The 19,233-nt window shown below is 33.9% G+C and overlaps 1 protein-coding gene across 1 annotated transcript in view; it reads left to right on the forward strand.

The window, feature by feature from the left end:
- Positions 1-19,233, forward strand: part of 5PtaseI (inositol polyphosphate-5-phosphatase A) — a 458,282-nt gene that overhangs the window by 311,221 nt on the left and 127,828 nt on the right. Inside the window, exon 12 of the mRNA XM_090393013.1 lies at positions 11,214-11,287. Coding sequence (XP_090249139.1) covers positions 11,214-11,287 — 74 coding nt within the window. The remainder of the gene's footprint in view (positions 1-11,213; positions 11,288-19,233) is intronic.

Raw genomic sequence — 19,233 nt, forward strand, 5'->3', positions numbered from 1 at the left:
TTTTTCCTGCCTTTTAGCATCAAATGCATATTTTGATAACCTTTCCTCTCTCATTCTGTTTATATTATCAAACTACCTTAGATCAGCTCTGGTCACATACTCTTGTGACCAGAGTTCCTTCCTAATATCTTCATTTTTAGTATGATACTGTTACTGATGCCAGTCTGTTCATTCTGCTGATTTTTCTCATATCAGTGTTCTTTAGTCTTTGATCAACTGCTTTATTTCTAACCTATCTCTCAGATCCATTGTTAAAATTGGCTTGGATGCTGTCTTACAGATGCTAGGTTTGGGCTAATTTCTTTTATTCCATATAAGTCTCTTCATACCAGCTCCTCACCATACCAGATTTATTTATTTATTCTATTTCCATATTTAATTTATCATGTTTGCTACTACAAAATTGTGCCTAAGTAACTGAAATATTTTACTTATATATGTTCTCTGTTGAAGATGTTGAAAATGTTCTCTGTTGAAGTGAATTTTCTTCCATGTCTCTGTCCCTGCCTCTTTTCATAGTTTTTATCTCTTTATTACAGATTTTCATATCACATTTGATAGCAATTATTTACTTTAGTTAAGGAATCCTTCAGACTTGTATTGGAATTTATTTAAAAGCATCACATCACATGATCTGCATAAAGTAAAGAGCTAAGTTGAACATTGGCAATATTAATATCAGGTATAATGCCACATTTCTTCATAATGAGATCCATATATATCCATCATGAATAATAGTGGAGACCATGTACAACCTTGTCTTACAGCTGATATTACATCTTACCTTAATCATCTCCCTTAATTCCAAATGCTGACTTTCAGCTTAAATATAGAATTGCTTCATATAATGTTCCATTTAGCCCTATAACTGTAGCGATTTTCAAAAGCTTTTCACATGGCACCTTGTCATATGCCTTTTCTAGATCTAGAAAGCCTAAAAACAGATTATTATTATATTCCCTTGATTTCACAACAGATTGTCATAAAAAGTGAAAATGTGATCTGACAACCTCTATTTGCCCTGAATTCAGCTTGTTTTTCTCCAAGAGTCTCTTCTGCAGTTTTTCATAGCCTCTTTGTGATATGCTTGCACATAAATCTTGCCTGGAATACTCAGTATGAAAATTTCCCTAGGTTTCATATTTAGCTTTATTTCCCTTTTTATATGTACTGTGAGAGTTATCCAGTAATTCACAATTCAGATCCATTCATTCTTTCTGATCTGCAGTGCAGCCAGTGTACAATGTTCATACCTCTACATTTGGATATTTTTGAATATATAATCTTCTCCAGCTTTTATTCATTTCATATGTTTTTCCTATCAACAATTTGTCTCCAAATCAATCTATTACTTATGAGCACTCCAGTATTGCCATATCAAATGTTGTGCTTCTAAGGTATTTCTGACTGAATCAATCCACCTAGACCTTGGTCTTCTTCTTGGTTTCTTTCCTGCCATCTTGGCATCAAACATGTTTGCTAACATTTCCTCATTCATTCTATTTTAGTGGCCATACCAAATTAGGTTACCTCTGCTGACACATTCTTGAATGCTAATAATGTCAAGTTCCTTTCTAATATTTTTATTTTAAATATGATTGTCCCATTGATGCCATTGGTTCACTTCCTTAATTTTTCTCAAAACCCTCAGATCTGTGCTCTCTAGTCTTTGATTAAGTGCTTTATTTCTAACCCAACACTCATATGCATAACTTAAAATTGGTTTGAACACTGCCTTGTATACTGCTAGTTTGCTGTTTTGGCTAATTTCTCTCTTATAAATTTATTCAGCTGGCTACCCACCATACCAACTTTGCTTATTCTGTTGTCTATTTCCAGGATTTAACCTGCCATCTTTACTAAAAACTCTGCCTAAATAACAAATATTTTACTTGTTCTATAGGATCTCCATTCAGAATGCAGCTGAGTCATCTATGCCCTTGCCTATTTTCATAATTTTGGTCTTTTTAATACTCATTTTCATGCCATATTTGTTACTGTTATTGAATTTAGTTAGAGAATCATGGAGACTTGCATTAGATTTGTTTAGGAGTACAACATCATCTGCATAAAGCAAAGAGCTAAGTTTGACATCTCCAATTCTAATATCAGGCTTAATGTCACTTTCTTTCTTAATGTGATCCCACATAGAGGATGAATAATCATGTAGATAATGTGCATCCTTGTCTTACCTCTGATTTTACATCAAACCATCTTCCTGTATATCCTTCAATTCTAACTGCTGACTGACAACTTAAATATAGACTGCATATTGTATAATATTTCATTCACCCCATATAATTGTAGTGTTTTGAAAAGCTTTTATCTGGGCACCTTGATCAGATCTACAAAACTTAAGTACAGATCCTTGTCATATTCCCACGATTTCTCAACTATTTGCCTTAAAGTGAAAATCTGATCTTGACAACCTCTATTTAGAACCCAGCTTGTTCTTCTCCACGTTTCTCTTCCTCAATCTTTCTCAGCCTCTTTTCAAGTATGCTTGCATATATCTTATCTGGAACACTCAGTATAGATATCCCTCTGTAATTCTCACATTCAGCTTTATTCCCTTTTTCATAGATGAGTACTATGAGAGCTCTACTCCAATCATCACGAATACAACCATCTGACCAGGCTCTCTGAATTATGCAGTATATACATACCACTGCAAAACTTTTATACCTCCATACTTAAGCATTTCTGGTCAAACATCATCTACTCCAGTTGCCTTTCCAAATTTCAAGTTTTTTAATGGCTTTTTCTACATCAAATATTGATATGTACTCCTCTTTCCATTCCTCTTGAAAATTTTCTATTATGGTTTTGTCACTGCTTGGTTGGTTTAGCAGTCTTTCTAAGTAATTACTCTAGGTATCTGGGATATTGTTATCTTTAGTTTTCATGTCATCATTATCATCTCTGATTCCTTTTACAGTACTCTTTCTGCCATTTCTAAGCTTCTGCAATAGTTACCAGAACATTTTGCTAGTTTTCTGATATTTATTTTCCGTATTCTTATCAATCTTCCCATGACTTTTGTTTAGCTACTTTTACACATAGCTTAGCTGTCTTACACTTTTCTCTGTATTCCCTTAGAGCATCTGCCAACTTATTTGCTAGGAACTTTTGGTATGCTTTCTTCTTTTCCAGGACTGCTTCTTTAACTTCTTGTATCCACCATCCAGCAGTATCACTGATTAGCCATTCCTTTTATCTGACTCAGCTGTCACACTATTATAAAAAGTTAGCTTATTAATGCATGAATCAACCCTTCACAAGCCACGCTGCCCTATATAGAATATCATATTCTTATTCATCCATTCCTGAATTCACATTTTGACCAACTTTTTCAGTACCTTTACTACCAATCCTGAGATACTGATTAGACTATAATTTGTTATCACAGACTTAGATCCTCCTTTATGCAAAGGAGTTTTTTTGCCCTCCTTCCACTTTTTTATTATTATTATTATTATTATGTGACACCTCCATGGAGTCCAAAGACTCATCAAGGGAGAATGTGCTAAAAGCATCGAACAATTGAATCCCTTCCAACTACTAACAGCACTCAAACTTGCTTAACTTTTTGCGAGCCATTAGTAACAGAGACTCTACTCTACCAATCGACCAACCTTTGCTGGCAACTTTCTTGGGACTTTTGCCAGAGCTGAGATTTAAATGAAAAGCCTAGTCAAAGGCATCGCCATTTACCCTCCACATTCTCATAAAATGTGAGGCAATATCCTATCCAACTCCACAGGTGTATTTGCATTCACATTCTGCAGTATCCTAATTACTGTACCTCCAATTCATCTACCTCTATTCCTGCATCAGTTCCTGTCACATCTTCCATAATAATATCTTCAGTTGGATGATATACATTTGCAAAATGGTCATTCAGTAGCTCAACAATTTTGTCTGCCTCTGTCACCTCTCTATCATCTGCACTCATTGAAATTATCCTTCCAGAGTCATTCTTCATCTACTTGCCACATAGCACAACTCTTTGAGATTCCCTTTCTCCTGCTTGGCTAATTTCTTCTCGTAATCTGATTTTGCCTTTCTTACCATGCTGGTTACTTTTCTTGCCAGATCTTGAGTTCATGTTCATGTGTTAGTTGTCACCTTTCTCCTTATATACCTTCCACAACATTTTTTTTCTTTTCAGCTCATGCTTTAATACTACTCATCCTTGGGTATGTGTGATATTGCTTCTTCCAGATATCCCTTGACTATCCCCATGCACTGTGACCATCCTTCTCTTGCTGATCTTTATGCCATGGTGCTGCTTCAAACTGGCTCCTAGATGTATCATAATTACCTACCTTGCAGTTCCACATATACCCCTTCTTAACTAGAATTCCCACAAGTTTGGCTACCTCCCAAATTCAAGCCCACATGATCACTTTCCCCTTCCTCCTTTCAATGTATGTCTCCAAAGTAGAAGTCCCCCATAATAATTACCCAACTTGCAGTCATTGTGCTAATCTGCTGATGCATGTCATTCACATCATCCCTGACACCCCTTGGTTGATGGTGGCAACAAATTTTATATTTTGTCCTATTGACTTCAATTGCTGCCATCTGCCCCGACTGACTACTACTCTTGTTGGCTGCAGTTCATCTGCTAATATCAGCAGTATCCCACCTTCTGTCCTTTCTACTCTATCCTCCCTGAAAATACTCCATCACATTCTATCCCTGTAACTACACCATTTGCTGTTAGCCAAGTCACACTAACGCCTATAAATTTTGCTGAGGTTGCAGTAACCAATGCTAAAAACTCTTCCCTCTTGTTTCTAATGCTTCTAGTATTAGTATATCAAAACTGTAGCATTCTCTTAAGTCCACAACTACCTTTACTTCTGAATTGACTACCCTATTTGATATAGTTGCATGTGAGACTAGATTCCACATTTTTTGGTTCATTCACATACTCATTCGTTTCATGGGTGCTTTCACACACTCATCTACATCCATCCTAATTGCTTTAGTTTTCCGATTTTGCGCTTCCACATTCTCAGTGAATAAAGCTCTCTCCAGACAACTAACTCCAAATCCATTTAAGTGCAGTCCATCAGCATTGTATAAATTTTTCCATCCATCAAACTCAGGCCATAGGTACATCATTCCTTCTGGTTGCATTAATTTTCGAAAGATCTGAGAACATTCATTTTGAGACTGGATAGCCTGACTTCTGCAAATTAACTTTATGGTTATCTGTCCATAAAGGACACTATGTGAATGATTTAGGATAGTGCTTGTCACTGGTATAATTTGTGCTCTGGAGAATACAAGTAGAAAACCAGTCAAATATTTGTAAGTTCAATAAATTAATTTATTTTTTCTTCTCTGGGTATTATCTATACTGTGAAGCGGTATTATGAATAATCAACAATACCTTAGCCTTCCGATACATAGACAACTACAAAGAATGTCCTACTTAAGTTCTTCCAGAACACCACTGTGTTTCATGACAGGCCTGTAACATCTGAAGAAATTAAAAAAAAAAAGCCTTTAAAAGCATCCTCTTAGGCTCCCAATCACCTTTTCATCCTGAATTGTCTACCCCATTGAATATTGTTGCCTGAGAGACTAGATTCCACATATTTTGTTCATTCACATGCTCATTTGCTTCATGGGTGCCTTCACACACACACACACACACACACACTAATCTGCATCCACGCTGATTTTTTTAGTTTTCCTTTGTGCTTCCACACTGCTAGTGAACAAAGCCCTCTATTTATCTATCTAGACTGCTAACTCTGAATCTGTTTAAATCCACTTTTGCACAGACATTTGGTTTCTGCAATATGTGTATTCTATAAATATTTCCAGTATAAACTGAAATAGCATCAGTAATTCTCCAATTTAGTACTAAGCTCGTTGGAACATGTGCAGCTGCTGCTCAACATCCCTTTACAGTGCACCTTGAAACCCACAGAACAAGTTTCTTTTCCTCCTCCTTCATCCCTGCTACTGCTGTATTGTGGAACAGTCTTCCCCCCTGATGTGTTTCCCAAGGAATACAATATACATTATTTTAAATCAAATGTAAACAAGTTCCTCCTTTCCCATCCCACTACCCATATATGGTACTAATGTACTATAGGTTGATCAACCAACCTCTTGTGTATGGGCTCAACATAAAAAATAAAATAAATAAAGTGCAGTCTGTCAGTATTGTATAATCTTTCCCTCCATCACACTCAGGCCAAAAATAGGTCCACAAACTCTACAGCCTGCATATTGATTCATTAGTTGTTATCACCCTCCTCCTTGGTTTGCCTCAAATTTATCTGCTTGGGCTCTTTCTCTTATTTATTCTTACAATTTTCTCTTTGTCCTTGCTTTTTTCTGTTCTTAGTTTGACTCATGTCTTGCTGTTTCTGCAGCCTTTCAATCTTGTGCTTTGTGCTGTGAAGGACTAAATGCAAGCACACTATTTCTGTATTAATGACATTCACCACACATCCTACTAAGTGTATCATAATCACTTGCCTTGTAGTTCTACATGTATCCCCTTCCCTTTCCTTTTCTTTTTTTGCTTTATGATACCTACCTATTTAACTCATACTTGGTTTATCTTCCTAACATTGGGTCTGCAATTGCACTGTTAGCATTCATCCCTTGTAGTGTCTGATGCCATGATGCTCCAAGCTGCCTTCTGAGTTTCTCATAATTGCCAACTTTGTAATTCCACATATACCCTTTCTGAACTAAGACTTCACATGTTTATTATTATTATTATTAAACAAGACCTCATGGAGTCAAAGACTCATCTAGGAGGTCCTTTTATCTCACACACATCTCATCATACCGGGTCTTAAACACATTCAAACTCCTTGCAGACACCACACTCTCAGGCAAGGCATTCCAATCATTCACAACTCTGCACGAAAAAAACCTGCCTCTCACTCCCCTACTCACACCCTCTTTATACAGTTTCCAGGGATGATCTCTGGTTCTCCCCTGATCTCCCACTATTCGCTGTAGAACTTCTCCACCATTGATCCTATAGCAACCCCTTACCAACTTGTAGGTCTCTATCATATCTCCCCTCTTCCTTCTCTCCACTAGTCTCTGCAAATTACATCTTTTCAATCTTTCCTCATACTCGACATTCCAGAGGTCAGAAATTACCTTAGTCAGTCGCCTTTGGACCCTTTCCAACATCTCTTCATCCTTCTGAAAACCAGGTGACCAAATCTGGGCACAATAGTCCATGTGTGGCCTAATCAAAGCCTTATACAATGGAACAAGAATCTCCCTACTTCTACACGTCAGTGTCCTCCTCATCATTCCCAGAAGTCTTTGTGTTGTCTTCACAATTTTGGCGATGTGACCCCTAAATTTTAGATCCTTATCCACTATCACTCCCAGATCTCTTATTTCCTCTACTTCCAACAATATATTCTCACCAAGCATAAATTCTGCATCCCATCTTTGTTTTCCAAATTTTAAAACCTTACATTTTGCAACATTGAACTCACATCCCCATTTGCTTGCCCAATCACTCAATTTATTCAAGTCTTCTTGCAAGGCCACAACATCTTCACTACTCTTTATGGTTCGTCCCAACTTTGCATCATCTGCAGTTGAGCAGTTGCCCAAGACAAGATTGCATGGCCACTTTCCCTGATCAGAAGCAGAGTGGTTTTATGCTTTATGTATCACCTTATGATGCTTTTATCAGATCTTGCACTCTCTCAAACCCCAGATTATCTCCATCACATACTATTTCAGGAAATTATCACATTGTAATTGCATAAGTTTCATTTCCATCTTGCTTATGCACTCTTTCCTTCCTCCAATCTGTGTCTCCATAATTGAGGTCCTCTGCAATAATTGCTTAGCCTGCACTAAGTTTGCTAATGCATGGCATCAACATCTTTCTATGCATTCCAACCTGGTCTCTAGCAGCAACCACCAGTATATTTTTGTGCTGTTGGTTCTATCTCTCATCATATAGCCTTAAATGAACCATCTCCTGAAGTTCTGAAATCCCTCTTCGCTTCTACTTTTGCTAATTATATTTCTTCAGCTATCATCCCAAATACATCCTCTTTGCATTATTTCATCTCTCCTCCCTTAAAAGTATACAATACCCCTTGCATTCTATCCCTATAACTATATCATTATCTTTTAACCAAGTCTAACTGATGCTGTTAATGTTTGTCCATGTTAAGCCAACCTGTGCCAAACAGTGCTCCCCGTTATTTCTGATGACACTTCTCACATTTGTATACATGTTTCAGCATCTGCTTGGACACACAATTACTCTTCTGTGATATAATTATCAAATTATTCAAATTTGGAATGTGAAACTGCACTCAGCACTGAATGATCTTGTATCCACTCATTTGGCCCAGGAGTGACTAAACACACACTTGACAGCATTCCACCTCTCCCAACACCTCTAAATTTCACTTTCAAGGATGCTGTTTCTCTGATTTTGCATTCTAATCTCGTACTGAACAACACTTTATTCTATTTTATTCAAAGAAAGTAGTTCTGAATCTTTATCCAACAAATCAGATCTCAACTGCAGTGGTGGACTTACTGTTGTAAAGTCTGGAAATAGTAAATTTTTAACTGAATTCACTTAGTTATTTTATTATTAGATTTTTTAGTGCTTTTAAATGTTTTAATCCTGTAGACTCCTAATAGTGTTGTTATTTTAACTTAAATGGAAGTATAAGAAGACATTTTATTTTGCTACCAAAAATGTGATACTTTGTCCACTTCGAGTTCCTTAAGATGGATGATTCCATGTAGAAAAATATTCTAACAACAATTAGAAATCTTATTGTATTATTTCCCATCATACATTCAATAACGATTGCAAAAGATTATGAACTCATCATCATCATGCGTATCAAGGATTTAGGCCTAGCATGGCCTGTTCCGGCCTTAGAGGTCATCATTGAATCGTTTAAGAGGACGTCCTGGTTTTCTTTTTCCTAATAGCTTGTACTTTAAGGCTTGTTTTGGTAATCTTTCTGTTTTCATTCTTTGAACGTGTTCCATCCATTTATGTTTATATTTTTTAATTTTTTCTATTACTGGTTCTTGGTTTAATTCTTTCATAATATCTTCATTTATTTTGTGATCAAATAGGGTATACTTTGCAGTTTTTCTCATAAACTTCATTTCTGCTGTTGTTAATCTTTGTTTGTCTTTTTGTTTTATTGTCCAGATTTTGCTTCCATACATTAAGACTGGTAGGGCTAATGTATTGTATACTTTTAGCCTGGTTTGTTTTTGAACTAGCTTTGGTTTAAATATAGAGTTAATTACACCTGTTATTTTTAAATATTTTGCAATTTTTACGTTTATATCTTTTTCATTTTCATATGTGATCATATATCCTATGTAGTTAAATGAATTAACCTGTTCTAAGATCTTGTTATCTCTTACTATTTTAGTTCTTGCTGGATCTTGTCCTTTAAAGGCCATAGTTTTTGATTTTTCTGTTGATATTATCATACCATAATCTTTGGCTATCTCATTTAGATCTAAAATAACTTTCTGTAAGTTATCTTCAGAATTTGTAATTATTATTTGGTCGTCGGCAAAGAGGAGTGTGTTTAAGTTAACTTTAGAAGAAAGTTTAATTCCTTGATGTAAATTTTTATTCCATTTTTTTATTATTTCATTTAAGTAGATATTAAAAAGAGTTGCTGAGAGGGGACATCCCTGTCAGACCCCTTGGTTTATCTCTCGTATATGATAGCTCATGATTTAATCTTATTTGTATTTGATTATTTTCATATATACTTGTGATAGCTTTTAGGATATTATTTGGTATTTGTCTTTCTTTTAATATGTTAAATAATATGTTTCTTTTAACTTTGTCAAATGCTTTTTCAAAGTCAATAAATGCAATATGTGTTTCTAAATTATATTCTCTTCTTTTCTCTATTATTAATTGTAGGCATAAGGCTGGGTCTATACATGATCGTCCTTTTCTTAATCCATTCTGTACTTCTAGAATAAAGTTTTCAGAATATTTCATTAGTTTGTTATTTAAGATTATGCTATATATTTTGTAACAGGAATTTAGTATACTGATACCTCTATAGTTTTCAGGGTCATCTCTATTACCTTTCTTAAAGATAGGAATCACAATTGCTTTTTTCCATTCTATTGGGGGGATACCAGTTGAGTAAATTTTATTTAAAAATAATAAGAGTCTTTCTTTGAATCTTTTTCCTGCATATTTATATAGTTCTGAACCTAGCTTATCTTCTCCAGGTGATTTTCCATTTCTTGTTTCTTTCAGGCTGATTTCTAATTCTTCTTCAGTTATTTCCTTTTCATTTTCGTTAATTGTTTGCCAGTTGTCATTTTTAAAATATTTGTCTGTTCTGTGTAGTAATTTAGAAATTCTTCTAATTTCAATTCAGTGTTTAATTTTATGTTTTCTTTGGTATCTGCATTTAAGTGTTACAAAATCTTATATACATTGGGTCTTATTTTATATAAATCATGTTCTAAATTAGAAACAAATTTATTCCATGATTCTCTGTCTTTTTCTGACTTCTCTTTTAGCTATGGCTCTTATTCTTTTATATTCTATTTCATCTTCTAATCTTTTGCTGCTTAACCATTTGTGATAGGCTTCTTTTTGATTATTTCTTTGATTGTATCATCCCAGATCTTCAGTTTTTTCTTTTATTGAATTTTTTGGTCTTTCCTAAGCTTTCATTTGCTGCTGCATTTAGTATCATTTTTTATATTAAGCCATTCTATTTCTATTTCTTCATTTTGTTTTATTTTATCTGGATATTGGTTAATTCTTTGTTCATATAGCCATTGTACATTTGTGTACAATGGCTATATGAACTTAAATTTGAATTTGTGTCATTCAATAGTCTGTATAACAAGAATAATAAGTTTTTACAAACATTTTTTATAAAATAATTTTTTATAAACAAGAAGATTATGAACTGAAAAATAATAATAAATAAAATAAAAACCTAGATAATTCTTAAATAAAAGGTGGGATGCTAAAGCTCATGTGGTTGTATTGTGATCTCTTTCTTACTATCAGAAGATACTTATATTCCTTTTTGATTTCTTTGTTGAAGAAATGTTAATTTTAGCATTGTTTCAATTCTTCAAGACATCTACTTTGCAGTACTGTATTATTTTTATGATAGTTTAATGATATTATTAGTTTTAATTTGAGTTGCATTTTATAGTTACAGGAATATGACAAAGAACTCCAAGTATTCCAAGATCGTTTATTTGAATTTGACATAGATTTTCCTCCCAGGTAAAAATGCTTTTTCCAGTTTATATAAAATTATTTTATTTTGGTAATCTAAATTATAATATATTGTCATAAGTATTTGGATAGTAATAAATGCAGACAAATTTGCTTTAAGTACTCATATTTGCTTTAAGATTTTATAGTTACAGGAATATGATAAAGAGCTTCAAGTATTCCAAATCAGTTGTTTGAATTTTACATAAATTCCTATCCTGGGTAAAAATGCTTTTTAAGAAATGTCAGAATCATATTAAAAACCAATATATTAGGAATGAACTTGATATTGTTAGCATCCTGGAGTGTGTGAGCTGAGCTAACCTCAGGTAGTATGTTCACTTAAACAGAATTTGTGAAAAATGTGTATTTTCCCAGGATGCCAAGAAAAAAACCCATTGGAAGATCAAGATTTAGGAGTTAAAAGTTCCTTAGCAAGCAGAAATATAAAATCTGATAATATAGAAATCCTGACAGATCACAGATTATTTTAGATAAAAATTATTGTTAAGAAATTAATAATAATGTAAACTTTCCATGTAGTAATATCATATTAATCTGTACCACCCTAATCCCCCCCCCCCAGAAAAAAAAACGTACTGAGGGTACATACACGGAATTTGATGATATTAAACGTTTTTTTTGTAATCTGATTTACACTATATCCTCATATGTACAAGGGTGATATGAAAAGTTCTCGGCCTAACAATGAAAAAAACAAATTTATAATTTCAAAATTATTTTTATTTTACAACATAATCTCCCTTAATACATTTATTCCAGCGATGCTCCAGCACCATTATCCCATCCCTGGAGTTTCAGTAAGATCTGCAAAATATCCTTCTAGAGCTGCAATCACCTCTTGATTCAAAGAAAAACGGTGATCAGTGAGGAAGAGCTTTAGTTTTAGGAAGAGATAGAAGTCACAGAGAGCCATATCTGGGGAATAGGGTGGATTCCAACAATTAATAGTGCAGATTCCTTAATTTTCTCATTGCCAAAACACCTTTGTTGGCAGATGCATTGTCCTGATGAAAGATGAATTTTTTCTTCTGCAAACGGGTCTTTTCTCACGAATTTTTTCATCTAATCTGGTTAAAAGATCGGAATAATATTCCCCAGTTCTTCTTTTACTCTTTTCAAGATAATTAATAAACAAATTCCCTTTAGCATCCCAAAACACCGATGCCATGACCTTTCCTGCTGATGGAATCAACTTTCTGAACAACTGGCTTCTGTCCACTGTTTTGACTTCTGTTTGGATTCTGATGTGTAACGGTGAATCCAAGTCTCATCCATAGTAATAAATTGATGCACAAAATCGGTTTTATTCTTGTTAAAACGCTTCAAGCACTGTTCAGAGATTTTCATGTGAGTGTGTTTTTGATCTACTCTGAGCAAGTGCGGCACCCATCTTGCACAAAATGTTTTCATTTGCAATTCTTCGTGCAAAATCTATCCTACACATTCCTTTGAAATGCCTATAGTTTCAGCAATTTCACGCACTTTGACTCGTCGGTCATCCAATACCATATCATGCACTTGATCAATGATTTCTGGTGGCGTTACACTTTTTGCACATCCTTCACGTGGATCATCTTCAAGGCCGGTACGGCCATGTTTAAACCCGGCAGCCCATTTCTTAATTGTCAAGAATGAAGGAGAAGAATGCCCATAATCTTTTATGAACTTCTAATGAATTTCTTTTGCCGTTAAGCCTTCTTTTCCAAAGAATTTTATAACTGCACGATACTTAATTTTATTCATTTCAAGGGATACAGACAACACTTTTGCTTCCGACAGCTATATAAAACAAACAAACTTGATAGAATGACTTGCAATTTCACATGGATGCTTACGACAGATGTACCAACTTAGAAAAAAAATCTTGCCCATAGTGTTGCCATCTATGGTCGAGACCGAGAACTTTTCAGACCATCCTCGTATTTGTATTTTTATGTATGAATATGTATATGTATTTGTATGAAATATTGATTCTTTTTCAAAACATTTTTCTATTTTGTAATAAATAACCATTTTTAATCTGCTAAAACAAGATCTGATTTTTTCCTTTTTCATCTTTGTGCACTATGTATCCTAGATCAATCTAATGATATCACTATCAATAACCAATAAGACTTTTCTTGTTTTGTATAAGTACTATCCATGTGAATTTACATAATTTTATGTTATATCATGGTGTTAATCCTAAGCAGAGATCCATTATGAACTTTTCATTCTTCTCCAGATTTTTCCATAATAATTCTGTAAGTATGGGATCTGTTTACTACGCTGATGGATTACCAACAAGAATTTCAAGTCCCCCCCCCCCACTTTTTTAAATGTCGGTTACACTTTCTAATGACTTGAAAGGTTCCACTATATAGCACCATAGGCACAAATAAGTTGCATTATCTAATTTACTATTTTGGAATTTGACAACACTAGTCTACTTAAACTGACACCTATTTAAGGAGTTTATTTTTGTGATTAATATTGAATGTTTGGCATGTCTTCCTTTCTTCAATCACTTTTGACTGAATAAATTATAAAATTACTATCTGGATCTTTCATCTATTTACACTATATCCTCATATGTATTTATATATGTGTTCTTTATCTTGGTAACACTATTTTGTCAATATGACGTGTTTGTAATTCCTCTCATAGTTCCAAAATTCTTTTTGATTGATGCTTTACACATCCTGATAACACTTACCTGCAATTCCATAGACTTTTCAACTGACTTTTTTTTTCCCTCTAAGTTTACATTTATTTTATGATAAAAACTGACAGGAAGGAAGGAATTTAGTAGTTCAGTCTCATCATAATGCAAGAATGCATGACATTAGATTATGCTGTATGTAGTTTAAGTATGTAGTATGCATTTATATATACAAATACATAGGAGGATATAGTGTAAATAGATGAAAGATCCAGATAGCAATTTTATAATTTATTCAATTAAAAGTGATGGAAGAAAGGTAGAGCAGTCAGACATTCAGTATTAATCACAAAAATATACTTCTTAAATAGGTGGCAGTTTAAGTAGACTGTTGTTATCAAATTTCGAAATATAAATTAGATAATGCAAGTTATTTGTACCTATGGTGGTATATAGTGGAACTTTTCAAGTCATTCATTAGAAAGCATTAACTGACATTTAAAAAAGTGGGGTGACTTGCAGTTCTTGTTTGTAATCCATCAGAGTATAAACAGATCCCATACTTACCAGATTATTATGGAAAAATCTGGAGAAGAATGAAAAGCCCATAATGGATCTCTAGCTCAGGATTAACACCATGATACAACATAAAATTGTGTAAATTCACATGGATAGTACTTATACAAAAACAAGAAAAATCTTATTGATTATTGATAGTGATATCATTAGATTGATCTAGGATACATAGTGTACAAAGATGAAAAAAGAAGCAATCACATTGTTTTAGCAGATTAAAAATGGTTATTACAAAAAAGAGAAATCTCTATGAAAGTTTTGAAAATAATCAAAATTTGAATATTTTTCAGATTTAAACTGCAGTTCAAATGTTATAAATGTTGCTGAATAAAAAGAAAACTATTCAAAACAAGATACAAAACTTAGAGACTGAATAGAAAAATCTGAAGGAATGACTGACAAACTCATCCAGAAGCATGTACACTAGTTTCATAAATTATGTAAACCAGTGTTAAGAATGAAAGTGACAATTAAGAAACAAAAAGAAAAATCATAACTCAAAAACTGTATGATAAATTTTTACACAATTCGGTGAAAAGCAGTGTGATATGAGATGTGAAAGAAACACCCACAAAAATTGTAAATAAATACTTTAATTCAGTAACAAATGCATGCATGAAGACAATGGTCAAAAACAAAAGGTCAAAATGAGATTGTCAAACAAGAGACATTATATTTATACAAAAACATTATATTTATACAAACATTTACTTCAGGTTAGTAATTACTTCTAATCCAGGTACTGATGAAAAGAATGGCACTTACCTGAGCTATTTATCCATTCTACTATAGATTCACTGCTTTCAACAAAAAAAAAAAAAAAAAAATTGTTTGCATATATCCCAAGTTCGGGCTTTTTTTGAACACGGCTTGTATTAAATTTGAAGTTGCTAATGTTTAAAAAATTTGGACACTCATTAACTGATTAAAGTCATTTGAATTCTGCATGGAAACTATCTGCTGTAGGATTTTTGCACTGAATTAACACAGGTAATACAGAAATTGTTTGCATCTAATACATTAAATATAATATGATTTACATATTTAATATAAATATCATAATAAATGATAGGTTTAAATAGCTAATAATATCAACAGATCTGAGAATTGTGATACAAATGGAAAGGAGTCGATGAACACCATAGTATGAGGAACAAACAGCCATGGTGCCCATCTTAATAAGATGGAGGACCCCCTTTCACTGTGATGACTACAGAAATCCTACGGGGCATACTTTCCAAAAGCGTACGATACCAATCAATGGGAAGTTTGGACCGTTCTTCCTGTAGGCATGTAGTAAGGTCCTAGACTGTTGTGGGTAGGACATCCCTTGATCTCACCGACGTTCTAGTTCATCCCACAAATGTTCAATAGGGTTGAGATTCGTGGATAGTAGAGGGATGATAATATGTCCCTGGTTCTCTCCAGATCAGAGCATGCCTGGTATTGTTTTATAGAGCAAATCATGACTCATCTGTAAACAATACTTGATCCCCCTTTGGTCTTGGATCCAGTTGATGTGGAGCCTGGCCGTTTTCTCTTGTGGCGTCGGGGAGATAGAGGCATGCAGACTACTACCATCTAGCATACAGATCACTTTTGTGAAGCCGTCTGCACACAGTAAAAGCAAATGCCATTGCTCCTGTTTTGGCAAGCAGATAATTGGAGATATCAGTCACTCTCTGTGCTTGTAGCCTATGGCCTTCCTTCACTGTATTCTCTTGGACATTGTTTGTGACTATTGAAATTGTTTCCATGGTCTGTGAACCACAGAATGACTAACATGCAACCATCTGGTTACCTCCACCTGACTTTGTCTGTCCTCTAGTCTTATGATGACTCACCACCTGAATTAATCAGTTAAATGATTGTCTTGCAACTATATTCATGAATTTTGCTATCACGAAAAGTCTTTTGCTTACTTTGAGACAGGAAATGGAAAAAATAAATTTTAAATGCCTACTTTAATGCCATGGCTCCTTTGCTTGTACCACTGACATCACCACTCATTTATATATGATAACCAGACTCATCGTCACATTTTTTCATTATGTACCTCACTTTCATGGGTTTTTTTCTTTTCCTCCCAAGTTATTGTGAATTGTTCTGTTTGTTTCTTAATTTATGGAAAACAGTGTGTAAGATTGCTTGCAATGACAGAGTAGCAAGCACAAAAATTGAAAAGTAGTTCATGAAATGAATATCATATACTGTAATATAAATCAGATATGCCTTTAGAAAAATTTAAGAAAGCAAAGTTATGCATGAAAGTAACTAAACAAAAGCTATGGAAAAATTTGGCAAGAATATAGCAAATATCATGAAGGTAGCAAAGTGTTTTAAAGACACTTTAAGAACTTTAGAAATGGAAGAAAAATTACCACAAAAGAATTCAAATGTGATAAATGTGACATAATGGTTGGCTGTGTGGTTAACATATCCACTCTCCAACCAACAGGCTAAAATCCTGTCATGGATGCTTGTGAATGTCTTTAAGTGGAAAATGAATTTCATCACCTGGTGTGAGACCTCCTCTCCATTTATTTGGAGGCATGAAGTGTCTTGAAAATGTTCCATGTTTGGTCTCTAGAGCAGGGTTTCTGGACTATGTAAAATAAATAAATAATAATGATGATGATAAACATATAAAAAACCATTAGCTTACCCACAGTATGAATGTACTATAGCTTACAAAAATCTTGCACCAGTGGGAGCCACACACACAAAAAAAAAAGTTATTGGATATCTGGAGTAATATCCAGATAGAAGAATTACAAATTGAGATAATAGGAAATAGAACAGCAGAAAAAAAATATCAGAATATTATGAATGTGATCTTGAATACAATACAGTACTGGAAGTGGAAAATAAGCAAGGCTATAGAAATCCACTCGTGCACACACAGGCAAGTAATTTTTCAACCAGATTTTAAATACATTCAAAATATATTATTTTCTTTACATAATTCATACTTTTTTGAAAACATCATATCATTCACTAACTATCAAGTTATTTGATCTTATTAAAGTTTTATTTCCAATTAGGAGATAGCACCTTATGTAATTACAAAGGAATTAACTTGCTAAATTAATTTAACTAGTATCAAAAGAAAATGTCCAATAATACCGAATAAACTCATGTAAATTATCATGTTTTTATTAGTATAATTTTTGCCTAAGTATCGAAGGCATCTTCAGTATCTTCAGTACAAGAATGTAAAAAGCTAAATGAACAATAATTGACAATTCCAAAAGATGCCACCTAAGTAGCTAATGGAAGATAACTAAAAAAGGTCATTAAATTTCCTAACTTATTAAAAAAAATAAATAAATAATAAAATAAAATTATACAATTAAATAAAAGAAAGTTAAGAAAGATTAGCTTGATGCGTTTAAATGTTAGGTCAAAGAATTGGATTAGGGATTGGCTGTCTGATAGGTATCGGAGTGTTGTGTTAGGGAGAGGTATCAAAGAAGCAGAAGTTTAGAAGTGGGGATGCCACAAGACTCAGTACTGAGGCCTGTATTGTTTAACCTCTATGTCAATGGATTGCAGGGAGATATTCAACTGTTTGCAGATGATGTGAATCTGGGAAGGATTATTAGCAATAGTGCAAATGTGGTAGACCTTCAAGAGGATTTGAATAAACTGTACAGATGGGCAAATGATTGTGGTTGTCAGTTTAATTCAATTAAATGTAAAGTCTTGAAGTTTGGGATACATCAGTGGGAGGTTGCATACTCTGTTGGTGGAACTGCACTGGAGATAGTAGGGACAGGAAAAGAGAATCTTGGAATGATGAAGATTGATAGAAATTTGAAATTCAGGAAACATTGCAAAGGTGTTGTTTTTGAAAGGAAACCAGGGAGAACAGCGAAAAGTCAGCTGCTGGAACAAATCCGAAAACACACCTCAACTCCATATCACCAGAGTTGAAGATCGGTACTATCAACATAAGAAGCCTGAATAACAAAGAAATGGAGCTAGCTAAGAAATTGGATAAATACCAGATTGACATAATAGGGTTGACTGAAACAAAAAAGACAAAAACTGGCGAGATCTTTTTGAGCAAGAAATACAAAATGTTGTATTCAGACAATGACAAGGAAAAGAAGGAGTAGCTATAGTATTCAACACTAAATGTGAGGCTAATCGTTTTGAATAGCAGGCAGTCTCAAGTAGAGTGATGTAGGCAAATATGAGAATGGGGAACTGGACAATAAGATTTATTTGTGCCTATGGTCCCACAGAAGGTTCTAATTCCTCCACTTCTACTCCATGAGTAGAAGTGGAGGAATTTTTTGAGTCTTTAGAGAAAGCAACTGACACAATGAAAAATGAAAACTTGGTCCTTTTTGGGAATCCAAATAGCAGAGTAGGAAATGATTGTCAGACATACAAAAATATTTTGGGAAAATTTGGAGAAAAGAGCAAAGCTAATAATAATGGCAAATACTTGTTGGATTTCTACTCAGGACATGATCTGATTATTACTAACACCATGTTCCAACATAAAAATGTTCACAAACTCACATGGAGAGAAGATGCAAGGAATAAGAAAATTCTCAATGACTATGTTATTGTTGATAGTGATGTTTTTTCTCTGGTGCAGGACACTAGAATGTACAGAGGATTTGAAAATGTAAGTGATTTAGTCTTGTGCAGGATAAAATTGAATTTCATATTGAAAAGAACATGTAAGAGAGTTTTAAAG

This window comes from Typopeltis vanoorti, chromosome 5 (genome assembly GCF_054136105.1).
Source record: "Typopeltis vanoorti isolate ZY-2024b chromosome 5, IOZ_Tvanoo_1.0, whole genome shotgun sequence".
Lineage (NCBI taxonomy): Eukaryota > Metazoa > Arthropoda > Arachnida > Uropygi > Thelyphonidae > Typopeltis > Typopeltis vanoorti.